Source organism: Symphalangus syndactylus, chromosome 9 (assembly GCF_028878055.3).
Source record: "Symphalangus syndactylus isolate Jambi chromosome 9, NHGRI_mSymSyn1-v2.1_pri, whole genome shotgun sequence".
In the NCBI taxonomy this organism is placed as follows: Eukaryota; Metazoa; Chordata; class Mammalia; order Primates; family Hylobatidae; genus Symphalangus; species Symphalangus syndactylus.
The window spans coordinates 96,784,946-96,812,535 of record NC_072431.2 but is presented as its reverse complement, the minus strand read 5'-3'; the positions used below and the strand labels follow the sequence as shown (position 1 = coordinate 96,812,535).

The following is a 27,590-nucleotide window of genomic DNA, read 5'->3' as shown; positions in this document are numbered from 1 at the left end:
CCATGCCCCTGCCAACAGCCCCGAGTCGGTTTCTAGGCGGAGGGCGAGACGGGCTTGAAAATTTGCCTGAGACTATCCACCTCCCAGCTGCGAGAGAAAAGGGCTTTAGTTCTTCCCCTGCCTGTGAAGTTTGCATGCCCAATTCGTGCTGTCGCCCGAGTTCTGACCAGGAGGCTTCTCGACCCTGGCCCTTCTTGTTCAAATTGTTACAAAGTTCAGCTAGAGAATTCCTTCTCCCTGTGGAGTTTTATCCCCTGTTCCTCTGGCCACCCTCCCAATGGATCCCTGTGGTGCCAGGCAGAAATGGGCTGCTTGGGGACCCAGTGAGCTCCTAGGGCCTTTCTGCTGCTTCCTCTATCCCCATATTTTGTTTGGCTCTCTAACTTGACTCAGCTTCACGTAAAGTCGGAAACTTCTCCCGCAAACCTTCAGTTTCTGCATTGAGGGTGTGTGTTCGGGACAGGAGGGTCTCCCTTTCCCACTTCTGCAGTTGGGGCACTCACAGTATTTGGAGGGTCTCCCAAGTCTTGCTTCCTTGAGGGGGTCTGTGGGTCCTCAGGATTGCTGGTTTGTTCTTGCAGTCCACCTGCAGCTAAAATTCACAATGCAAGCCTCCCCATGCTTGTCTGTCCGGAGCTGCAATCTAGTCCTGCCTCCCATCTGTCATGATCCCCTGAATCAAAAATTTAAAATCATTAATAATCTAACCATTCTGAAATAGATATAAATCCAACTATTATTCAATATATGTAAATGTTTGTATATGTATATACACGCGCTATGTATGTTTTGTATCCATATCCTTCTAGACTTTTTTCTTTGCATATGTGTACATTCTGTTTTATAAAAATTGGATCATACTGTACCTACTGCTTTATAATCTTTTTTTTTTTTTTTTTTTTGAGACAGAGTCTCACTCTGTCGCCCAAGATGGAGTGCAGTAGCGCGATTTTGGCTCACTGCAACCCCCGCCTCCCAGGTTCACGCCATTCTCCTGCCTCAGCCTCCCGAGGAGCTGGGACTACAGGCACCTGCCACCACGCCTGGCTAATTTTTTGTATTTTTAGTAGAGACAGGGTCTCACCGTGTTAGCCAGGATGGTCTTGATCTTCTGACCTCGTGATCTGCCTACTTCGGCCTCCCAAAGTGCTGGGATTACAGGCATGAGCCACTGCGCCCGGCCTATAATCCGTTTTTTAAACTTTCATTAAGTTATTTCATTATTAAATAGCATACATTTTTAAAAAGCTACATAACCAGCTCCCTTTTGTCAAACATATAAACTGTTTCTGATATTGGTATGTACACAATTACTTAATGAATATTCTTGTAGCTAAATCTGTATATATCCTGATGAATTTATACTTTTCCATGAATATGAATTGGACTTGGTTATGTTACTTCCCTGCTTTAAAAGATTTTATAGTTCCCTCCTATCTTCCATATTAAATTGAAATTTCTAAGCCTGAAATACTATGTTCCTTACATAGAAATACTATGTTATTTTACTAGAACATTATTTTTCTAGCCATGTCTTCTACATTTTCTTCCTTAAGACCTTTCACTGATATTGAAGTATTCATTATTCTCCACATACACCACGCATTTCAAGTTTCTATGCTTTTAAAGAGTTCCCTTGGCCCGGAGAGGCAGTCTTGACCTGGTGGTAAAATTACCACTAATTTCTGAAGACCCAGCTGAAATATGTTCCACAACGCATTCCCTGGTCCTCCTCCTGGAACTGCTAGTAAATTTTCCATCTGTGCTCCCTGGTCCCCTGAGCATATGGCTGTTATAGTACTTGTGTCATAGAATACAATCATTTAATACATTGATTCCATGCCTCACCCTCAGGTAGAAGATGTTGGATTGTATTCTATTCTTCTTTATTACCTCAATACCCAACTTGTGCCGCACATGCAGACACACACACACACACACACACACACACACACACACATAGTTCATGCCCACCATGTATTTTTTAAAGTTTTTTATTTTGAAATAATTATAGACTCGTGGGAAGATGCAAAAATAGTACATAGAATCTCACATACTCTTCACTCAGCTTCCCCTAATGGTGACAGCTACAGAGCTATAGTTGGGGGCAAGAAGAGGACTCTGTAGGGAGCAGTGAATTTTAAGAAATTCACATAAGAGGTAGTATCACTACTATCAAAGATAGCAGAAGGTCAGGAAGGATCTGTCTGTAACTAGAAGAAAAAATATAGGAAAGCAAATGGAAGAAAAAGTAGGCTATTGTCAGGGTTTTTATTTCTTCTCTTTTTGTTTTTCCCTTAAAAGACATTTAGAGACGTTTGAAGTTCAGGTGGTATAGCAAGATGAGAGTGCCAAAATCCAACGTTTCTGTTCAATGGAAAACTTTTGGGAGGCAGAAAGAATAATCTAGAATATACATAGACTGAATAAAGTTAGCATTTGAGAAGAGAAAAAGTGAGAACCTAGATATATGCTGGGTATACATGAAAAATTTTTTTTAAAAAGGAAAGCTTAGTGAAGTCTAGCCACATAGGCTTTAGAGAAGTAAAGTCTTATAATGGTTTTTGACAGAGCTAGAGGGGTAAATGGTCAGGTTATAATTAAATCACATTAAAGTTGATTTGCAATAGCCATTGTGGAAAGGACAAGGCCAGCCATTTAGCAATTGTGCAACTGTTTGTTTTTCTGGAGCCACAGCCTTTCACTTTCATAGTTCTCTTACCTCCTTGTTTTGAAACATTATTGTTTCAAAATTGTTTTGAAAGTCAAGCTATAGTTTATAAATAAAGAAGCGTTCAGTTATTAATAGTATGCTCATTCTTATCCAGTGTAACAGGGAGTCCATTTGAGATGAATGGAAGATTAGTGGAAAAATATTTGAATCTAGGATTAGAGTTGGATTTGACAGAAGAAGCAATTAGGAGCAACTGTAGGGAAAGGTCTACCATCAAAGACCTCATAGAATAACATTCTCCCTGTGTGTACTTAGCAAATACTTGTTGATAGACATGCTGGCTGGTAACTAATTACAATGTGATGACCAAAGACCAGCTTCTTGGAAGTAGGGTTGTTAATACAGGAATAGAATACCAGGGGAGTTTGAGTAATTTCCTTCTCAGCAGATGTTTATACTAATGTGGATACTCAACAGTCTAAAGATAATTTGGGGAAAAAATCTGTCTAAAAGTAGGGGGATAAATTAAATAGCTTTTGAAGGACATCACTATTCTTATTTCTTTAATTGTCATGTGGATAACTCTGTAAAATGCCCATTTTTATCTTCACCCAGCTATAAATGTGAACTGCCTTTTCTACTGTCCTGTGAAATAGCACAATGGAAATCTGAACTCTGTATACTTTTCAGTATTCTTAAAAATTGCATGGATTTGCCGAAAGATAGAGACTATCTCAAGAACACTGGAGTATCCCTCAGGAAGGTATTTAGCTCTGAGGTTTTGTATCATATCAAAAATAACTTTTCTCACATATTCTACTGACTGTACTGTTTTGTACATTTGGTACTGTTTTGTCTTCAAATATGAGGATGAAAAAGTTGATATTTATTCCAGCAGATTCTGGCTCTAAAAATAAAATCATGAAGGGATTTCTACTGATTCATATAACAATTTTTTTTCCAACTGTTACTCCCAACTTCTGCTACCTCAGTGTATCTGTCTTTTATAGTACGGTTTTTTGATTCACTTAAAACTTACAATAAACATACTTCCTGTTTCTTTTCCTTCAACTTCTACTCCCGGTATCTGCTATCTCTCTGAGGAATTCAGTTTCCAACAATAAGATGAATGTTTCTGTTTTCAGCGTAAATTTATGAATATTATTAGTTTTATTTATTTTGTATTTTTCTTTAGATTTTAGGGTGCCTAGATAAAGTATTTTAATTACTTACAAGCAACTCATCCAATCAATTACTCATGTGAGACAGCCATTAAGACTTATTTTATATTGCATTATTTTTATTTAAATTTTTCAAATATATGCATAATGTGAGTATCCACAAGTAAATGGGACAGACAACAATTTGGCCTATTCCTCTGGCGTAGTCCTTTTAATTCTGGCCAATATAACTGGCCTAAAATAGGAACAACACTTTACTTCTGACACTACTCAGCCACAACGTGCAAAGATGACGTTCTTTAGAACTGTCATGCTGAATGAAGCCAGATCTATGCTGCCAACCTTTAAAAAAAATCTTTTCATACTAAACTTTTTCTAAAAACAATTTTAGTGTGTTTATTCCAATAAATTGTTGGAATAGTCAAGTCCTTCTGATTTATGTGTCATGTGGATATTTTTAAACAATTAAAAATTAAAATGAAAAACAATTATCTTGTTCCTGGTGGTTCTCAGAACGTATGAATATCCATTTCTAAAAAGTAAACACCTTTAGTTGTATTTCTGTGTACAGGATGTCTCAACTCTGTATGTTATTTAAAATTTAGCCTTTTCTTTTAGAAATGCTTAATTTTTTATTTAAAAATAATTATTTTGGTTAGCTAGGGTTTTTGTATTCCTTTCAAGTCTGCTTTCTGAGCCATACTCCAGTGTCATGTGGAAAATGTTACCAAAAAAATAAAATGATGTCACTTTAACTTTCAGAAGTTATGATTTATGCTAATACCAATAGGATGGTTTTTATTTAGTACAGGTGTTTGCTTGTTGGTTGCTCTAAGATATTTTTAGCATTTGTTAAAAATAGGCTTGGAAGTGACTGCAACTGTAAAATAAGAAGCAAATACACTGTCCTCGTAAGGATCATAGCAAGGGGGTGCCAGGCCCCAGTTGACTGCTGCTATAGTTATGAGCAAATGTAGTGATAGATATTAAGGGCTCAGCTGTAGGAGTCTGGCTGGGTTTCAAAGAAAAATAAAATTAGTTGCAGCAGTAAACGGAGCACCTAATCAGTATATGTGACTATGTACTGTGTAAATAAATTACCTGATATTTTTACCTGCTTTTTAAAGAGATGAATCTTCCCTTTCAAAATAAGATAAGACACCAGATTGTGATCTTTTAAAAAATGTAACCTGTTAACTCATGGAAAATCACTTAGCTGTGGAAATTGTATACTTTGTACATTATTTCCATTGAAAAACACAACATATACCAAGCCAAGACTGAGACCCCAAGGTGAAATTTTGAGTGCTTACTATGTTTCAGGCATGGTTCTAGGTACTGGGGGCACAGTGGTAAATCAGACTAACCCAAGCCCTGCCCTCAGGGAATTTATTATGTTCTGGCAGGGGACAGTCAATATACAGGGAAACAAATTTCAGACAGCGAAAAGTGCAATGCAGAAAAGTACATCAAGACAAGGAGAAAGAATGTCAGCTGTTGACTATTTGTGCCACATCTTTCTTATGACTTTTTCTCAGTCATTTGGTGAAATGAGAGGATGGCATATTGTATTATTTGAGAAAGATTCCTTTTGTGACTGGTTAAAATAATTATGTTTGGCTATATAATGTAATATTATAGTTTAGTTTATTACTGTTAATAGTAATATTATTGGAGTACCACAATTTTTAAAGTTTTCTGATCAAAAAATATGTTTCAATTTTAGAAAAGAAGCCAAAGCAATTCTTGAGAAGTGTTCCTAAAAAATAAATTAGATAACATATCTGTAGTGATCATTAAAATGTTTTGTGCCATAAAAGAATTTTCATATTATTGTTATATCTTTATTTTGAGTTTTTTATTTTTATATTATATCATGAGCCACTGTTAGATGTCCACTGTCTGTTGACATCAGCTTACTACACTGTAATATCTGATAGCAGAGACTTTATCATTCATTTCCGCATCTCTAGAATCTACTACAATTGGAACACAGAAGATGCTCAACAGATCTTCGAGTAGATTTGAACTGAATCACTTACGTGAACATTATTCCTTCTCTTTCTCAGTTTCTTATCAGTCAGCTCTCTACTCCTCCCCACCTCACCTTCCAACACATCCACTCCACTTCCATTGGCCCCTCCACCAGCCCTTTGTGCTCTTCCCTTGAAACCCCGTGGGTTTCTCTCTTGGATTCCTTGTCAGTTTCCAGCCCTGAGTCAATCTTTGGCTTTTCTTAGATCGACTCTGCAACTGGAAATTGTTACTAAAATTAATTATAAAACTACCTCCTTTCTGGCTGTGTAACTTCACCTGGGCCCTTCTGTGCTAATCTGTTTCATTTACTTGTTTCTAATTGATTTCCTATCTCATTCCCAACAGAAGTTAACGCCTGTCATTTTGCTCAACCTCCAATCTCATCTCAAACTGTGCAGAAGACCTCACTTCTACTGCACTATGAAAGTCAAAGCAAACTGCCATTCCCATCCATTTATTTCAAAATGTATGTGTAATTTTATTAATCTTTTATCTTTCTGTTCTTTCTCAGAAGACGACTTGGTTTTAAGATTAAACTTAGACTTGTTAGTGTGGCCTGCAGAACTCTGCTTCTGTCTCTCCATCCACTTCTCCACCAGCAATTTCTTCACAATTCTCCTTGCCCATTCTGCTTTACCCACACAAATCTCCCTTCACTTCTACTCACCAAGCTTTTTCCTGCCTCTGGTTTTGCATATGCTGTTCGCATTGCCTTGAACACTGTCCTCTATCCATTCCCAAACATTCCCTCTCCTGTACCTGCCCCACACTCTCACTGGCTGACTTAGCCATTCTCAGATCTCAACTTAAGGATGGCTTTTCTCTAAGATGTCTTCTGTGACCCCCATTATTCTTACTCATGGTCTCTTGGACTTTTTCTTTATAGCTGAAGCATAGTTCATAATTGCATCTTCATTGTGGGCTATTTAATATTTCCCCACCGTATTCTAAGTTTCATGAAGAGCTGGACTGTGTCTGTGTTAGCTACTATGGTATAGCTTAGTGTCTGGATGTAATGGGTGTCCCAAGGACAGCTGATGAATGAACTGCATCCTCTCCCATTTCCTGTTTCCTCAGGGACCTTGTGGCCTCATATTTGTCTCACTTGACCTGTCTACTATATCTTTTCTGCTGTCTCCCTCCCATTTCTAAACTTTGTTCACTTTTCCTCTGGTCCAGTAATGCCCTCTGACTCTTCATGTTATTATATTAACTATCTTATTTTTATTCCCTTCCAGACCTATAAATTGTACCAGTTGTACTGTGGCCTCTTAAATTTGGGATTAAGCTAAATAGCAGCATCTGTAAATAATTCCTCTTTTGGCCCAGGGAACAATATTAGGAGCATCAATATTAACAAATGTAGAGTTCTTAAAATGGGGAAAGAATATTTACTCATGAATAGGACAATTTTTAACAGTTTAACAGATTTTTTTAAATGCTACTGTGTGCTGGGCTCTATGCTAGGCATTGGGGTATGATGACTAACAAGAGAGACAGGATTCCTACCCACATGTAGCTTACATTCTGGGGGGTGAGCCAGATAATAAACAGCTATACAACTAAACATGAGAATTGCAGGTTATATTAAGTTCAGTGAAACAATGAGTTGAGAGAGTTTGTGGCGGAGGACACTTTCGATAGGGTGATTGGGGAAGGCTTCTGTGAGGAGAAGGATGAGGAAATGAGGAAGCAGGGGAATAGCATTCCAAGCTGAAGGAATAGAAGTTAAAGGCTGGGAGGGGAGAAAGGGCTTGGCATATTCAAAAGACACGTGGTCTATCTGGCTTGATCTTGATGAGGACAAATGGCAGGGAGAGTTAGATTATGTAATGTTCCTTACCTCTCATGGTAAGGAATTTAGGTGATAGTTATCCTGTGAGTAGTAGGAAGCCATCAAATAGTCTTAAGTATTACAGACATTACATAATCTGATTTATGCCTTTAAAAATTACTGTGGCTGCTGTGTGGGGAATGTTTTGGAAAACAGCTGGAATGGAAACCAGGAGCAGCTGAAGAGACTTTTGTAGAAATGTAGGCAAGAGATGAGGTTGACTGGGGTTGTGACAATGGAGATAGAAGTACAAAGATCTACAGCATGTTTTAAAGGCTAGAATACATAGAGCTTGGTGCTGGATTGTGTGTAAGGGGTGAGATAAAGGGAGGAAGCAAAGATGACTCCTGGAATGTTGCCTTTAGTATCAAGGTAGACAGTGGTGCCATTGGTGAAATAGGGAAGTCTGAGGGAAGAACAGTATGTGTATATGTGAGTTGGGGAGGGCAGAATCAAAGACTCAGTTTTGGCTATATTCCATTTGAGAGGCCTAGTTGGCACCCAGTTGTAGATGCCAAGTGCTCCGGAGCTCAGGGGAAAAGCCTGGGCTGCAGATGGACTGTCAGGAGACTGCAGTCTATATATGGTATTTGAAACTGAATGGGCTTTCACTTACATGGAGAGAGAAAAGAGAGGAGGGGCTTGATCTAAATCTGGAGGTCTTCCAACATCTAGAGGTCAGGTAGAAGAATAAGAGCCAACCTCGGAAATTGAAGAGAAGCAGCCAAGGAATGAGAAAGAGGAAATCTCTGAGAAAGTAGCCACACAGAAGCCAAGCGAAGGGAGGTTTTCCAAGGTCAGCAGATGGAGCAAGGTGAGGGCAGGGGTGGGAGCTGACATACTTCTACCTGAGATTCTTATAAATTTGTAACATTTCTCCTTTTATATATTCACTCCTTCTCTTTAATATAAAGTTTTAAACCTGTGTTGCTAACTTTTTTAAGTATACAGAATATAGCCAATATAAACACTGTCTCAAACGGAAGATCACTGCCTCATTTTGCTATTTCATCAGAGGGACACATATCCAGACCCATTCCTAATTAGAATGAATAAACAAGCTTCTTGTTTTAGGTCCAGGCTCTTCAGAATCTGGCTTAATTGTGTCTTCTTCTCCCACTCTTCTTTATCTTGAACACTTAACCACATTTAGGTCAATTTCTTTACTTATTCCTTCCTTACATTCAGGTACTGTCACAGGCAATGGAAAAATAATGGTGAGCAAAGAAGACTTGGTCTCTGCCATCATGGAGCCTGTTTTTTCAGATAATGAAGTAATTAAGCAGATACTCAATTACAAAATGAGAGAAATAGTGTGAAGGCAAGAGATGATGGAGGCTCAGACTTTGGAAGCAGCAAGCGAGATGAAGAGGAATAAATGGGTATGAGAACTTTTTCAGGAGATAAAATTGAGCGGATTGGTAGTTGATTGGAGATAAGGATTGAGGGGAAAGGAGAGGTATCAGAAAGAGCCCCCAGATTGCTGGTTCTAGTTGGCCAATGTGTCGTTCATCAAGAAGGCATCTCTGGAAAAGCACACAGTTTGAGGGAGACAGATCATCAGTTTAGTTTTGTACATGTTGAATTTGAGTGCTTTCTCATGTTTGCTTTTCTTACAGGAAGGCTTCCCTGAATATTCTACCCTTTGATAATTATTCTAACTCTTATAGATTAATTATTAGCTGTTTCATATGCTTCAACTTAATAATTACTGCCAGTATATCTCATTGTCATTTCATGTCACACTGTGTTTCTCTAATTGCTATGTATGTGTGTTTTAAGTGAGAGTAGAAAATCCATGTGGGTACAAAATACATGATTACTGTTTTTGTTTATCTGATAACACTTGGTAGTGCACAATGTTATGTAGTAGTACGTATTTGGATTACCAATGTCACTAAGTGATTTCCTTGAGACACAGCCTCATTTCTTACAGTTAATTCATAATCTACAAAAATTTATTAGACAACAAGTCTCTCTCATGGCAACAGGAGTGAGTGAGTTTATTAACAGGAAGTGAATTATATCTTCCGATGTACTAGAGGAATTTGTTCCCTATCTGGAACTACTTTCTAATTAAAGTCATGACATCCCTACCCCCACTTACTTTGTTGAATATTATTTAACGACACCTCAAGTCAAACACAAGGGTGATGAGCCCTTGAGAGTTTTCCCAGTCTTATGTTTTCCTTTCTGTGAGTTTTCCTTTAGTACATTACAAAACATCATCTAAATTTGTGTCTTTAATAGAGTTTGATAGCCTTCTTCATACTGTTTCTCAAATTAGCCTCAGAAATTTCAGCATTGGAAAATTAGTATTTTATTTTCCCAGCTGTTTAAATGTAATATATTTGAAGACAGAGGCACTGTCCTGTAAGTTTATAGCCTAAATAAATCTATTTTAAAGGTGTACTGGTCAGAAGCCAGGAGGCATAATGGGATGACATATGAGCTATTCACATTTGAAGACCTGGCACTAAATTCAACTCAAGATGCCAGGAAAATGACTTTAGAGGTGTCAATTTGCTGGAGTCCTTGGTGGGCATCTGAGAACATCACAGAACTGCTCTAATGTCTAACATAATGTATCCTCTGTAATTATATTGCCACGTTAGCCACCTAAGGTACAAAAGGGCAGTTTGAATGACTTCAGTAGACATTCCAAAATCTAGTTTTAATGAGTAATAAGAAGTACAAGCCTGTCTTCAAGAAGACTAGCCTAATCTAAAGGGTTCTATGTGGGACTGGGGGTTGAAATGTAAGCTTCTCTATGTCTCTGATCTTTATCTGGCTCATCAGTTATTCTGCAAGTATTTACTTAAGCCCCCTTTTCTGAGCCTTTGTCATTTTAGGCATGAATTTTATAACAAGACCAGTTGCCTTTCCTCTCCCTGGCTTCAGGTCTCCTACAAATGCCAATAATAATATTTCAAAGAAATGCTTTGAAGAATTTATTAGTTCTCCAAAAAAATACCATGATAACCCTGTCTAGAATACTTGTAAAATCATCTCTTCAATTATCCCAAGGTGCTTAATTGGACCGCTTATCTGAAGATCTTTTACTTTTTTTCATTTGCCAAGAATGTCTAGTAATTATGCACTCAGTTTCCATTTGAGTAGCTTTTTGAATTAGCTAGAAGGCCATCATCATTACTTTTATTTAATATCTGAATCTAAGGTTTCTTTATTGTAGTAATACATTGTGTGCTATCCAGAAACATCACTTAATTTGAGAAAGCATAAAATGCTCAAAGGTACCATACTTTGATTTTTATTGTGAAGATATATTTCAATAACTGACAGACTTATTCTCTACAAACTTGACCCATTTAGTTCCATTCCTTTTGCAATTAACGTCAGTCCTTTGGATAAAATGGTCTGGTGGACCATGCCAGCTGATGAGGAGTAATCCTGGGCAAAGTAGGTTCTCTTTCTCTACTCAAGAGGCAGGTTTAGTATGAAACTAATCTGCACATGGATTTGTGGCATTTCTAAGGAGCATGTCTAAGTTGATAATGCTGCAGGCTGCTTCTAGACTCTTTCTTTTCCAACGATCCTACAGTTGGCTTGGGACATCCTCCGTGGATTGCAAGATGCTAGAAGATAAGCAGATGGTTTTTCACTTGACCTCTCTGAACCACAGTTTCTTTTTCTTTACCTCCAACTGTTAGGATCCCAGGATCCTTATCTTAGTGAGAGTCTATGTTGTAACCCTCTACCACCACCATCCCAAGTTCTAGGTTATGGCCTGTGGCCTTGCTAGTAGTTTAGGTAGAGCCCTTTGATGGCTCGTGAAGTCAGTTCATAGAAACAAGTGAGGCAAATTGGGAAGAAATTGAACATATTTAACTGAAGAGGTGATTTTGCATTAAAATATACCTTTATTATCTCCTGGAATCAAAAATTATTTTATAAATCCTTATTGAATATGTACTCTGTGCCCATTCTGATACTATATAGCCTGCATATATTATGGGAAACAAAATAGACAAAGTCTCATAAAGTATCCATCCTAGTGGGAAGGCAAAACAGTACACAAACAACAAAAAAGATCATTACTAACTGTTGTAATTAGATGAAGGCAGTAAGTAGGGTAGTGTGATAAGAGTAAATGGCAGGGGAGAAGGTACTTGAGGAAGCCTCACTGAAGTGGGGGCATGTAAGGTGAGGATGGATGGGAAGGAGCCAACAGTGTGAAGATGCACTTGATGGGCTTGGGCATGGCAGGGAAGGCTGGACATTCCAGAGAGAGGGAATAGGGCAGGCAAAGGATTCAAAGGAGGTAGGAAAGGAGGCCAGGGTGACTGGGGAGAATGATGTGAGATGGCATTTGTAAGGTGGACTGGGGCCAGATTATAGAGGCAGCCTTGTTTCAAAATTTAGGTTTTATTAGAAATGAAAATTCTTGAAACAGGCCTCTTTTTTATGAACCTATTATCTCTTAGACCAAATGAAAGGTGACAGTTTTAACCTTGAATGGCCAATCTGCATTCGTAATCCGGAATAATTGTGAGCAGAAGCCGACAGCATGTTGAAATAGCATTATATTATATTCAAAGGCTAAAGACTGCTTAGTTCTCAGGCATTTATCACTTGAAAGTGGAGGGAGTAGAAAAGTTTAAAAGGCTGCTGCAATAACATTTGAGAAAATGAATAATTTAGAGAATGAAATCATGAATAATGAATTTTTTAAAAAGACTCCTCACTTGTGATTAGAGATTCATAATTTTCATTTTATAGCAAAATATAGTTGGCTGTTATGCATTCCTGACCTTCTTCTCCTAAGTACAATTGGGCCCAACACATTAGTGCCTTGATGTGCAGACTTACGACTAGCTTCTTGTGTTGAAACCATTAAATTTTAATGTATTCAGCTTAAGCGTAAGTGGTCATAGATGATTCATAATGGTGCTCCCTGCTTTTGGTGAAAATTATCATCAGCAAGATAATTGTCCCCAGTGGCCACACTTATCTTCGTAGATGATTCCCTAAACATTTTTTGTGCCCGTAGAAGACTAGGAATAAACACTGCACAGCTGTTAGGTAAAGCACTATGATAATTGCTCAGAAACCGCAGGGTATTTGATGAAGATAAAGTGGAACTCTGTAACTCTTGACATTTTATTTTTTAATTCCTGATGTCTTGGGGGTACAAGTGATACAAGCTGCTCTTTAAGAATGGAGTTAGCCAACCATGATTTTTTTTTCTTTAAGAAATATAACCCAAGAGTAGCCCCCAGGATTATGACTTCATCATTTAGCTGTCGGGCATAGAAGCAGGATGAGCCAGGAGGCTTGACTGGCCAAAGCTTCAGATAGCAGCCTTACCCAATAAAAACAGGATTGTGGCTTGGGCATATGAGACTTAACAGCCTGGTAATTACTCGCATGTTCACCTGACCTAACCACTATTCGTGTACTGAAAAATCACAGCCAAACATGCTGCCAGCTGAGTTTACTTTTATTATGCAACCCCTATAGACACATGTGATCTGATCATATCCCTCTAGAGCTTGAAGTCCTTCATTGCCTTCACAATAAACTCCTAATTATCTGCCACGACTCATGAGTCATTTCATAGTCTAGTTCCTGTGTCTCCAGCCCCTTCATTCTTACTTGCCACCAGCAATTATGCTGCCATCATTCTCACCTATCTGCAGCTTCCAGAAGGATGCATATTCTCCTTTGTTCCCAGATCTCCCTGATCCTGGGCGTATTATTCCTCTGCCCAGGATTCCCATCTTTCCTACTGCAGCTGGCTGACTCCTGTAGTCCTTCATAATTCCAATATTGCCTAACGCCATTCATGACTCTCCCCTGACCCACAACACCCTTCTCTATCAGTTTACCCAGATACAGTATCTGGAATTGCATTGTATTATAGAGCTCTGTTTCCCTTAACCCAACCCTGCAGTGGGATCCTTGAGGATAGTGCATGTGTTTTGTGGCTTGGGTACCCCTAGCACTTAACATAGAGCCAGCACATGGTAGATGCTTGCTGCAGGATGGATGGGTATATGTAGTATATCTCTTTCCTGGCCCTGAAATTGTGTAGAACAACTGGATTTTCTCCAAACCAGCCTAGGGATCATAGTGGATTATTCTGAGTAGGAACAAGATAAGCAAACTTACTTTAGTCTTCTCATCACATTACAAACAATTCAACTGCTTCCCTTTCTAAATGAAGACATTTTTTCCAATCCCTTTGTTTAATGAAGGAACACAGTCCAAACTTGCCGTTAACTTTGTGAAATCACCATGAGATGCATTCATTAACTATTATAAGATTAGCCACACCTGGGTATAAGCTTTGGTTCAGGTGCTTTGAGAATTGCTTTTATCCAAGCAAGGTCAAAATAAAATAGTGCTGCTGCCTACTTCCCCCTCCCCCATTCGTTGTTGCTTCAGTGGATGTACCAAGGAGATGGTCTGTCTCATTAAATAAAGTAATAGTATTTTAGGACTGGAAGATAAATCTAAAAGTCTCCATTCAAATACTCCAGGCCCTTCTGCATCTAAAACCACCCCAGAAAGATAGATGTTTATTCTTAAGCATCTCTAGGGATAGGCTTCCACAGCCCTCTCAATTATGTGTTCCATTATCTCACCAGCCTTCTCATCAGGAAGGTTTTTTCCCTTGATGTTTAACTTTAATCCCTCCTGTTACAATTTAAGCTCATTTCCTTTTGTCTTGGCTTCAGTGGAAATAAAAAATACTCACTAGCACCTACCCATCCCTATTTTTAATTGAACATGTCTGACTTCCCCAGGCAGCTTTTTCTTTCTAGTGCTAAATGGACCCCGTTTTGCCTTTTTCTCCTTATGCTACTTCTTGGAGACCCCTTCCTTTTAAAACTTAGTTTGCTCTTACTGCAACAAGTATTAGGGACTATACATTTCAAGTCTGTCATTTAATCCTACAGTTCATTTTTCTAATCTACCAATCTGTGTGACCTTAGTAAGCCACCTAATACACTGAAGAAGAATTGATGGACACCATTTTAAAGTGCTTTAGAGTTGTGGAGTTCTTTTCTAAGTGAACTGCTACCATTGTCCAATATTATTCTCCCTCCTCCCAACTCCACCCTGGTTTTCATACTTAAGGGTAAATATTTGTCCTGTCTTATTTCCTGCTTCTTCATGCATAAGTTTAATGCAGGCCATGACGACAGTATTTCTGAGTCCTGCTCTGCCAAGATAGCTCAAAGGATGGAGGAAGAAGAAAAGGGAGCAGTTTTCCCTTTTCCTCTAGCCTTTCCCAAATCCTAGAGGTAGTAGCCACCTGAGTTGACAGAAACGATAAATTTCCAGCTCTTGGAACACTGATCTTTTTGGGACTCTGAGATGAGAATTTGGGAATGATATGAGGAGGAAAATGAGTCAGAAAATAAAAATACGCCTTGCATCTACCACCTAAAAATAGAGACTTCTCTCTAAAAACTAGAAAGGAGATCATTAAAAGTGTGAATGAGAATTAAACAGAGTCAAACACTAGAACAAGAGAAAAGAAGAACAGGAAGAAACAGATGTGAGCAAGTATGAAGAAGGAAAAATGCTTTAATTTGTGATCTTCCAACAGGACAATGTCATGGTAAGATTTCTTATTAAAATTAAACCAGCTGAAAATTCCACAATAAGAACAGTGATTTGAATTTGTAATACAAGTACAGCAGTATTTTCCACTGATGGCTATGTACTTTATGTTATTGACTCAAAGATATTACATAGACATGTTACCAACAATTGTCTTTTCTTTCTTGAAAAATAGTTGTTATTAATTTTACCCCTTAACAATTCTGTGTAGTCTGACCTTTTAGGAATAATCCTGGGCTGTAAATAGAGTTGCCACTGAAATTTCAAAGTAACTTCAATTTCAAAGTAGGAATATAAGTAGTAGTATGTTTTATTCTATTAATTGAAGATTATATTAATGATACTCTGCCTTTCCTATAACTGTGCCATATAGGGCATTTCAAAGAAAGACTAGTTGACCCTTAGATTTACCATTGAAAATCAAAGGATGAAATTGAAATGCATGGCTGGTGGACTGTGAAGTCTCTGTGGTATATAGAACAAGGTGATAAACATATATGATAATAATCACTTTTGGGGGATTCCTTAAGGAGAGATTTCTTTTTAAATGTTCATGTCTGTAACCTAGGACTATTCAAAATTAACAACAGCTACTCAAAAGGAAATGAAATATTCTTTTCTCCTGCTTCTCTGAAAAGGCACCATTTGACTAAAGTTTCAATCTGCAGACAAGACAGAATTCCTACTTCCCCCAAATTTAAATAATTGGCTTCCACTAGGTCAAGGAGGTGCCCTATTATATGGTACAGCCCCAAATCCTAAACTGAGCTTGAAACAGCTAACCTATGAAAGCTGAAAAAGCCGAATCGCTTGGACATGTAGTGACAGAAGCCATAGAAAAGTGAAAAGAGGCTGGGCGCGGTGGCTCATGCCTATAATCCCAGCACTTTGAGAGGCCGAGGTGGGTGGATCATGAGGTCAGGAGATTGAGACCATCCTGGCCAACATGGTGAAACCCCATCTCTACTAAAAATACAAAAATTAGCTGGGTGTGGTGGCACGCGCCTGTAGTCCCAGCTACTCAGGAAGCTGAGGCAGAAGAATCACTTAAACCCAGGAGGTGGAGGTCGTAGTGAGCCGGAATTGTGCCACTGCACTCCAGGCTGGTGACAAAGCGAGACTCCATCTCAAAAGAAAAAAAAAAAAAAAGAAAAGAGAAAGGAGACCATTCTTAATATATTTTTACAAAACCAAGAAATGCTCATTTTGATGACATATTGATGTCACGTTGATGCAATGGAGAGTATAGGTGTAATTATTATTATAGAGTGTATTTTTAAAATTTATATTGCTAAAGCCTACAGATTGCAATGGGTCTAGGAGTATAAATCAGAAGTACTGTCAAAACAGTACTCCAGATGTGTTGAGTCGTCTCTGGTGTCAAAAGGATAAGTTCAGATAATAGTCAAATAAAGGATTTGCTAGAATATGTGTAGGTACTCAGTCTGATTTATGTTCCCAGTTTTAAGACATCTATGCATTTCACTTCAACTTTAAACCAAGGTCAAGACCACTGGAACCTGGGAACTGGAAATGGGTTTATTGTTAGGATTAGTAACAGTTGTTTTGTTTTACAAACAACTATGGCCATCGTTCTAAGAGATTGCTTTTAAAAGAATTTAAGATCTCCACTGACACAGGAGGTAAAGTCTATCCTGAAAAAGCAGTTCTATTTGAGCTATTTCTGATGTCATTCTGATCTGAAATCAAGATATTTGATTAGAAAATTGAATTTTGATAATTTTTTTATGGCCTATTATACAACTACTCTCTATCTTAGCATGAAGATAGTGTGGTGCTTTTGCTGCCAAAGAAATAGTGTGTATTTTTGGCCTCTTTTACACATTTCAAAAGCAACTTTTTATTCTAGTCTGGTGTAAAATTGATTCTCACGTGAATAACTCAATCCTCTATGCCTGTTGAGTTGCACGTATGGGGTCACTTTAGCTGCATTGTGTACTGTAAGTGATGGTCGAGGGAAGGAATGTCTGAGTATGACTGCAATATAATATCTTTGCCAATCTGCATTCGGTGCTAAAACAAAGTCATGAGATGCGAAGTGAGAGCTTCTTTGAACAATGTTTACAGCAGGCTTTATTGCATGATCAGAGTTTCTGAGAAAGCAGCTAACTTAAGACTTCAGATCTCTGTATATTGCTGCCAATAAGACCACATACTTACTGGAACTTATGCTTTATTCATTTTAGCTTTGAAAGATTTTCTAAAAATCTTGCCTGGAATTCATCAATTCTTTTAAAAAAAATTTCATTATGTTACTGAATCTTGCTTTAAAGATGAAGATTGTCTTCTTTTGAGCTATCACCTCCCCTTCTGTGTTTTATTGGCAAATTAGAGAGAGAAGAGAGATATTTATTTTATCTAGTTACATTATAGTGTAATTTATCTCCCATAGACCTATTCTTACACTATCCACCCATGGCACCCTCATCTCCATAGTCGTAACTCACCTGTAATTCGTCTTGCATGTTTGACATTGGAAGGGATTTTAATACAACACAAGCAACAAATAATTAGTTGGGAATGATGTGTTGTATTTCAGGGGCATGATATATGGAGACAGGCTGACCTGGATTTGTATTCTAGCCTATCACTTATGTTGCCATGTGATTTTGAGCAAGTAACTTAACCTTTCTGGGCCTTAGTCTCCTTATCTGAGACCATAGTAGTGTTGTGAGGACTGATCAAGATAATGCATGGAAGACACGTAGCGTAGGACCTAGCCCATGGGAAATGTTCAATTCATGATGACCTTTCGTTTTATTCTGATTATTATAATGGAAAGGTGATTTACTCTTTTTTTCGCGTCAGATGTTCTCAAACTGCGATAGAAGATTACATAAATTCTTGGCTGTCACTTTAAAGCCCTGATCAATTTCTTCTGGAAAAGAGGTGAAAATGTAATGTGTGCTCACTCTGTGATGAGAATAACAACAATCTCACAAATATTTCTGTGTTGCCTTACCAGGCATTTGAGATTGAAAGCAGATCCAGCCTGTTTCTCCAAAAACTGAACTCATTGCTGGGAGATAATCCCTCTTTTTGAGGTAAAGAATGATTTGTACTAATTTTTTGGAACTAACACTTAAGAATCCCTGGCTGTAGAACTGCAGTGTAGATATAACACCAAAAGGAAATATTTATATAATCTAATGCATGAGGCTACACAGGGAAGTGAAAATAGCTCAATGGTTGGTATTAGGTGAACCTATGTAAAATCTAGATTCTACTTACTAATCATTTGATTCGGTGTCATTTCTAAAATGGTGGTTATAATGCCTACTTCATAAGGATATTGAAATATCAAAAAAGATAACATATATAAAGTGCCTTGCGCTAGTATTTGGTACATGGTCGATGCTCAGTACATCTTCATTGTCTTCTGTCCTTCCTACAGTGTTTCACATATTTCCATGTACTACTATCTCTTTTTTACTGACTTGTCTTACTTTTAGGCTTTCTGACCTTGAGCCCTCATTTCTGAGCCATTCCTGTGTTTGCTTACTTGGTATGAGGAAGCCTGATTCTGTCACATAAGTTGCCTATTAGAGTTTCAGGAAAATATGACTTAAAGGGAAATTAGGTGGTAACTGTGTACTGGCTGAAACATTTGTGAGCTCCCAAAAAATGCATCAGTGCCAGGTAATGACTTCTGTTCAATAAGTCTATTGTAGTCAACAGAATGATGTTATTCAGTAGTTTATTTTCTTTTGTTATTTATCTTGGTTCCCTGTCTTTTTGTTTTCCGTGGTGCATGATGATAGCAGAGATTGTTTTAAATTCTATATTTAGTTCAGAGCTTCTGGGTTGTGGGTATTATTGTCTTGCCAGTGAAAGTGAAAGACAGGCATGTCGTCACTTAAGTTTTAACAGTCTGTCTTCAGGTCTGAATTGGAAACTTGCATAATAGCCAGCATCCAAGTAGGGTTGAAGGCAGAGCCCAGATCAATACAAAACATTAAGGCTATCAGTAGTATATATATATATATATATATCTATATATACTGATATATATATATATATAGCTATAAATAAATTAGGATACCTCTTAGACTGCAGTTGTAGAGTATTTATACAGGTACAAGGTGAGAAGTGGAATAGATGGTGTCCCAATATCTTGTTTGAATCACTTATTTACTATTGGGGGAAAAAAACATAACGAGTATGGTCTGCAGATAAGATCTGGGCCAGTTTTATCTACAAATGTCTATTTAAGTTTCCTTCCATTAGACATAGATTCTGTTGACTTCTGCCTTATGGGTCACAGACTCCATTCTATACTTCACACATTCACATATTTATAGACACAATATTGATATACTGATGGAAAAGTTTGGTTCTCATTATTGTTAAGATATTGGCATAATGTTAGGTCAGTGATCAAGAAATGCTACAGACAAGAAGTAATGTTTTTTTTTAAAAAAGATGTCTGTACTTTTGCCAAGTTTGAAAGATACTGCATTGTAATATATATATATATATATATATATATATATATATATATATACACAATACATAATACCTGATGCATAACATAATCTAATATTATACATCTATAATGTATATGTATACATTATATATATATATTTTGAAATTCTGATGGTAGGTTATTTCCTGAAAGACAGAGAATTTTGAGAGTAACATCAGCCTTAAAGTTCCCACTTAATGAAGAAAATCAAACACTTATAATAAGGACCTTATAACTTAAAATTTAAAAAGGAGTTGCTCTGTTGTTTGTTTTGAAGAGGTATCTGTCATTTGAAAGGTAGAGATAAAAGATTTAGTGCTTTTCAAATTTAAATGCCTGTTTTCTATTTTTATAGCTCTGGTTATTATCAGAGTGTTATCTTTTTATTTTTTTAACAAGGAGAATTAGTCATTACTGTATGTATACAGTGCATTTTTGCCAAAAGTTATAAAACACATATGTTATTAATATAAAGACAAAACTTTCAAATCAAAGATGTTAAATTGGCTTAAATTTCATTGAAGAAGAATGTACATTTGACAAATCAGAGACACATTTTTCCAAAGAAAATTGTAAGAACAAATATTAGATCATTTATGTTAAAAGTATAAACAGCTACAATTTAAGAATGTAAGAAAAATAACTGTATATGAGGAACTAAGTTTCCCCAGGTTGTAAGTTTCTTTCCAGTGGTAGTTCAGTGAGGTAATGAGACCAATAAAAGGAAAGGGAGATAGGAATGATGATGGGCTTCTGTTCCCCTTCAGAATGGAAGCCTGATGTCATGTGGAAGTAGATTTGATTAGATGTGCATTACTTAAGGAATCCTTAAATGAAGTCCAGACTGTTCTCTATTAAATTTTTAGGGTGAGCCTACCTGAAGTTCTGTCTTTGTGCATTTTCGTTCTATCTGATGATACAGTGCTCTTTATTTGACCTGAAAAATAAATAAACTCATTTCTTCTCCCAGCAGCATTCAAACTCAGCAGAGTCTCTCTCTTCTTTAAATGTGCATATTGCATATATCCTCCTGGATACCAGGACTCTCAGTAGCCGTTGCTATTTTGTTCTCCTACTTTGAATCATACTTTTCTGAAATCACCTACCTTGTTATTTCTCTTAACTTTTGAGGAGTATTTGGTGCTGCTGACGATTTTCTCCTTGAGCACTCTTCCCCAGGCTCCAGGACATTGCTTTCCCCTGATTGTCTCATCTCCTTGGCTGCTCCTTCTCAGCCTCTTTCATGGGCCTCTCTCCTCTGCTTAACCTGAGAAGTTGGTGTGCCTTCAGATTCTGTCCTTGGCTCTTCTCACTTACTGGGTGGTTTTAATTTCTGTTATTAGTTACTTTCTGCATGCTGATGACTTCTCAGTTTGAACTCTCACCAGGTCTTCTTTCCCAAGCTCTAGATCCATACATCCAATTGTTCATTGACCTTTTCCACTTAAATGTGATAGAAGTACCTTAATCTCAATACTTTCAGAAACTGAAGTCATTATGTTCCATACCCCGTCTTACCCCAAAACCTACTTCTCTTTGTATTTAATATCTCAGGATTAGTACTGGCACCTATAGGTGCTCAAGCTAGATTTAAATAGATGCATAAAATCTCTTGCCCTGAACCATATCTCTCTGTCCCCACCAATTAGCCTAGCTTAGGCCACCACTATTGCTACCTTTGCTTTGTTGCAGCAGCCTGTTCTCCCTTCTTGTAGTCTTTCTTCTTCAGTACATTTTTTATACTTCAGAACACATAGAAAGAACTTCCTTGGCTTATAGTCTTACTTCTTTGCCTCCTATTATCTCTAGGCTTAAGTGCCAATTCCTTACCGTGGTTATCAGGCCCTTCATGACCTCATGATTTCATCATTGCTTTCTTTTCTAGCCTTGTCTCTCAGCATTCCCCATACCAATGCATGACATGGATTTTTCTCTTTAAAAATGTGTACGTGGCTTCCTCTCTGGAGCTCCTGCCTCTTCCTCCCTTACCACTTTTGCTTGGTGAGTTTCTAATTGACTTAATTTCTCAGCATGCATATCTCCTCCAGAAGCTCTTGCTGACATCCCCACTTCCTTCCTCCCACTTAACCAGAGTTTTGTGTTTTCTCCTAGGTAACCCTATAGCTTACCCCTATCATAGATTTATCCTAATGTATTAGAACTGTCTTTTTACTCTCACATTTCTCTTCTAGACTGTAAGTTCCTTAAGGTTAACAATGGGCTTATCTCTGTTGTAACTTGTTAGTAGTTCTTGGAACATAGTGGATACTACAAAGCTATTTCTTGAATTGAGTGTATGCATGAATTACTGTGACAATTCCGTACTGTTTCCATAGTGGTTTTGCCAGTGTCATCATGTATCATATCTTCTCTTATTTTCAGAATCTCTCTTCTAACTTCTATAAGAACTTAACTTCAAAACATGTTGAACAGTATATACTGCTAAATGAAAAAGGGGAATACAGAATGATGTTATGGTATGCTTCCCTTCGGGTAAGAAGGAAGGAATTTAAGAAAATATATGTGTATGTATTTATTTGTGCAAAAGAAATTAAGGCAGGTTAAATCAGAAGCTAAAGAGATTGGTTACCTATAGGAAGTGAATGGTAAAGGAGTAGAAAGAAGAGGAGAGAGATGGAAACAAGATAAAAGGGATAAGGAGGGTGCAATTCTTTTCTGAGAACCTCTTTGTGTTTTGCTTGATTCCTAGAAATATAATAGTGTTTTGCATACTCCCTCTCTATAAATAAATAGATCAATAAAACCAGGATGTAGGGGAACCTAAAATTGGATACAAAATATAACAGATGAGCCTGACTCTATTGTGAATTGATATTGATAACATATTTACACTGACGGGGGTGGGAAAGAAAAGTGCTAATCTGGGTATTTTGACTGGTATTGTGAGGCTAAGGGCAAAAAGTATTATACACAAATGCTTCACTCAAGTTAGTGAATTTGTGTCTCCTAGCAGTGTGGGTTATCAATTCTGAAACTGCTTTATGTGTATGCTAGGATTAAACAAAGAAGTTAGAAGTATGGAAGTGGGAACCCTGTAGTATCAAACTCAATCAGAGGTAGTAGTATGAACTCATGGTTTTTAGTATATATAGATGTGTGTGTGTATATATATATATATATATATACATATATATATACACATATATACACATATATATATACATATATATATACACATATATATATACATATATATATACATATATATACACATATATATATACATATATATACACATATATATATACATATATATATACACATATATATATACATATATATATATACATATATATATATATATAGTAGTATACAGACATATATATGCAGATATATAAATGCAAAAATAGGCTGGGCACGGTGGCTTACACCTGTAATCCCAGCACTTTGGGAGGCCGAGGCAGGCGGATCACGAGGTCAGGAGATTGAGACCATCCTGGCTACGGTGAAACCCCATCTCTACTAAAAAAAAAAAAATACAAAAAATTAGCTGGGCGTGGTGGCTGGCACCTATAGTCCCAGCTACTCAGTAGGCTGAGGCAGGAGAATGGCGTGAACCTGGGAGGTGGAAATTGCAGTGAGCTGAGATCATGCCACTGCACTCCAGCCTGGGCGACAGAGCGAGACTCCATTTCAAAAATAAATAAATTAATTAAGTAATGCAAAAATAAAATAGATGAATGTGTGCATGCATGTGCATACATAATACATGATATTCCCTAACTCTGTCTGCTGAGAGGGCCTGGGAACAAAGACATACTAGTAGTAGTGAACATACCTGGTGCCCAGATTTTGGTTTCTAATTACCATCTCTAATAAAAATAACCAGGCTGATTATGTAGGTAATACATGCTTATCTTAAAAAGTGGTCTTATTCTGCTTTTCTTACTTTCTGTATTGTAAGCACTGTCCCAAATGAGAAAAAGTATTTTTCAAGATTCAAAGCACATCCAAAAGCAAGGAGGTTTTGCATTAAATGTAAATGGTAATAGCACCTTCTTCTACGTGACAGAAGATATAAAAATTAAATACTTTAAAAAAGGAACCAGAGCTCCTTGGAGAAGTGGTTGATTCCAGGGCAGAGTCAAGAAAACATAAGATGAGCCTGAAGCATCTACTAGTGTCAGAAGGCTGAAAGTGCGCTCAAAAGACACAGAAGCCAGCCTCAAGGAGCTTCCAACAGCCAAAGCTGGAACAATTTGAGCAACAAAACAAATAATGGTGATATTAGATTATAACCTGTAGAATGAAAGAAATATGAATCCATACTGATATAAGTAAATAAATAAATAAAAATAGGGGGGAAAGGACAGCTATTCCTTACAGTAAAATTCCATTTGATAAATGAAGAAGAAATGAGAGAATGTAAAATCACTATTAGACAAACATCACAATAGCCATTACTACAAGCAAGATCCACCAGTGGATGCTAACATCAGTGAGAGAAAGTTTGAAGAGAAACAAAATATTTGCATAGTCTCAAACATATTTATTAATTTTAAGGGAAAACTATTACTTTACAGGAGAGAGATCTAGTAGACATCACCTTAAATGATCGGGGGGTGGAGCCAAGATGGCCGAACAGGAACAGCTCCGGTCTCCAGCTCCCAGCCCCAGCGACACAGAAGACGGGTGATTTCTGCATTTCTGCTTGAGGTACCGGTTTCATCTCACTAGGGAGTGCCTAACAGTGGGTTCAGGACAGTCGGTGAAGCGCACTGTGCGCGAGCCAAAGCAGGGCGAGGCATTGCCTCACTCGGGAAGCGCAAGGGGTCAGGGAGTTCCCTTTCCTAGTCAAAGAAAGGGGAAACAGACGGCACCTGGAATATCGGGTCAGTCCCGTCCTAATACTGCGCTTTTCCAACGGGCCTGGAAAACGGCACACTAGGAGATTGTGTCCCGCACCTGGCTCGGAGGGTCCTATGCCCACGGAGTCTCGCTGATTGCTAGCACAGCAGTCTGAGATCACGCTGCAAGGTGGCAACGAGGCTGGGGGAGGGGCGCCCGCCATTGCCCAGGCTTGCTTAGGTAAACAAAGCAGCCAGGAAGCTCGAACTGGGTGGAGCCCACCACAGCTCAAGGAGGCCTGCCTGCCTCTGTAGGCTCCACCTCTGGGGGCAGGGCACAGACAACCAAAAACTCAGCGAGAACCTCCACAGCCTTAAATGTCCCTGTCTGACTGACAGCTTTGAAGAGAGTAGTGGTTCTCCCAGCACGCAGCTGGAGATCTGAGAATGGACAGACTGCCTCCTAAAGTGGGTCCCTCATCCCTGAGCAGCCTAACTGGGAGGCACCCCCCCAGTAGGGACAGACTGACACCTCATTCAACCGGGTACTCCTCTGAGACAAAACTTTCAGAGGAACTATCAGACAGCTGAATTTGTGTTCTCACGAAAATCCGCTGTTCTGCAGCCACCGGTGCTGACACCCAGCCAAACAGGGTCTGGAGTGGACCTCTAGTAAACTCCAACAGACCTGCAGCTGACGGTCTTGTCTGCTAGAAGGAAAATTAACAAACAGAAAGGACATCCACACCAAAAACCCATCTGTACATCACCATCATCGAAGACAAAAAGTAGACAAAACCACAAAGATGGGGAAAAAACAGACCAAAAAAACTGGAAACTCTAAAAAACAGAGCACCTCTCCTCCTCCAAAGGAACGCAGTTCCTCACCAGCAACGGAACAAAGCTGGATGGAGGATGACTTTGATGAGTTGAGAGAAGAAGGCTTCAGACGATCAAACTACTCTGAGCTACGAGAGGAAATTCAAAACAATAGCAAAGAAGTTAAAAACTTTGAAAAAAAATTAGAAGAATGGATAACTAGAATAACCAATGGAGAGAAGGGCTTAAAGGAGATGATGGAGCTGAAAGCCAAGTTTCGAGAACTACGCGAAGAATGCAGAAGCCTCAGTAGCAGATGCGATCAACTGGAAGAAAGGGTATCGCTGATAGAAGATGAAATGACTGAAATGAAGAGAGAAGGGAAGTTTAGAGAAAAAAGAATAAAAAGAAATGAACAAAGCCTCCAAGAAATTTGGGACTATGTGAAAAGACCAAACCTACGTCTGATTGGTGTACCTGAAAATGATGGGGAGAATGGAACCAAGTTGGAAAACACTCTGCAAGATATTATCCAGGAGAACTTCCCCAATCTAGCAAGGCAGGCCAGCATTCAGATTCAGGAAATACAGAGAACGCCACAAAGATACTCCTCGAGAAGGGCAACTCTAAGACACATAATTGTCAGATTCACCAAAGTTGAAATGAAGGAAAAAATGTTAAGGGCAGCCAGAGAGAAAGGTCGGGTTACCCACAAAGGGAAGCCCATCAGACTAACAGCTGATCTCTCAGCAGAAACTCTACAAGCCAGAAGAGAGTGGGGGCCGATATTCAACATTCTTAAAGAAAAGAATTTTCAACCCAGAATTTCCTATCCCGCCAAATTAAGCTTCATAAGTGAAGGAGAAATAAAATACTTTACAGACAAGCAAACGCTGAGTGATTTTGTCACCACCAGGCCTGCCCTAAAAGAGCTCCTGAAGGAAGCACTAAACATGGAAAGGAACAACCGGTACGAGCCCCTGCAAAAACATGCCAAATTGTAAAGACCATCGAGGCTAGGAAGAAACTATAGCAACTAACGAGCAAAATAACCAACTAACATCATAATGACAGGATCGGATTCACACATAAGGATATTCACGTTAAATGTAAATGGGCTAAATGCTCCAATCAAAAGACACAGACTGGCAAACTGGATAAGGAGTCAGGACCCATCAGTGTGCTGTATTCAGGAAACCCATCTCACGTGCAGAGACACACATAGACTCAAAATAAAGGGATGGAGGAAGATCTATCAAGCAACTGGAAAACAAAAAAAGGCAGGGGTTGCAATCCTAGTCTCTGATAAAATAGACTTTAAACCAACAAAGATCAAAAGAGACAAAGAAGGCCATTACATAATGGTAAAGGGATCAATTCAACAAGAAGAGCTAACTATCCTAAATATATATGCACCCAACACAGGAGCACCCAGATTCATAAAGCAAGTCCTCAGTGACCTACAAAGGGACTTAAACTCCCACACAATAATAATGGGAGATTTTAACACCCCACTGTCAGCATTAGACAGATCAACGAGACAGAAAGTTAACAAGGATATCCAGGAATTGAACTCAGCTCTACATAAAGTGGACCTAATAGACATCTACAGAACTCTCCACCCCAAATCAACAGAATATACATTTTTTTCAGCACCACACCACACCTATTCCAAAATTGACCACATAGTTGGAAGTAAAGCTCTTCTCAGCAAATGTAAAAGAACAGAGATTATAACAAACTGTCTCTCAGACCACAGTGCAATCAAACTAGAACTCAGGATTAAGAAACTCAGTCAAAACCGCTCAACTACATGGAAACTGAACAACCTGCTCCTGAATGACTATTGGGTACATAATGAAATGAAGGCAGAAATAAAGATGTTCTTTGAAACCAACGAGAACAAAGACACAACATACCAGAATCTCTGGGACACGTTCAAAGCAGTGTGTAGAGGGAAATTTATAGCACTAAATGCCCACAAGAGAAAGCAGGAAAGATCCAAAATTGACACCCTAACATCACAATTAAAAGAACTAGCAAAGCAAGAGCAAACACATTCAAAAGCTAGCAGAAGGCTAGAAATAACTAAAATCAGAGCAGAACTGAAGGAAATAGAGACACAAAAAACCCTTCAAAAAATTAATGAATCCAGGAG

At 38.2% G+C, this 27,590-nt stretch overlaps 1 protein-coding gene across 17 annotated transcripts in view; it reads left to right on the top strand.

Moving 5' to 3' along the window:
- The window catches only part of BBS9 (Bardet-Biedl syndrome 9), a 517,916-nt gene that overhangs the window by 417,898 nt on the left and 72,428 nt on the right, over window positions 1-27,590 (top strand). Inside the window, exon 22 of one of the 17 annotated variants that reach the window (XM_063609686.1) lies at window positions 18,306-18,342. The exons of the other annotated variants lie outside the window; for them this stretch is intronic. Coding sequence (XP_063465756.1) covers window positions 18,306-18,313 — 8 coding nt within the window. The 3' untranslated portion in view covers window positions 18,314-18,342. Of the gene's footprint in view, window positions 1-18,305; window positions 18,343-27,590 lie in introns of those variants that run through there. 17 annotated transcript variants of the gene reach the window in all.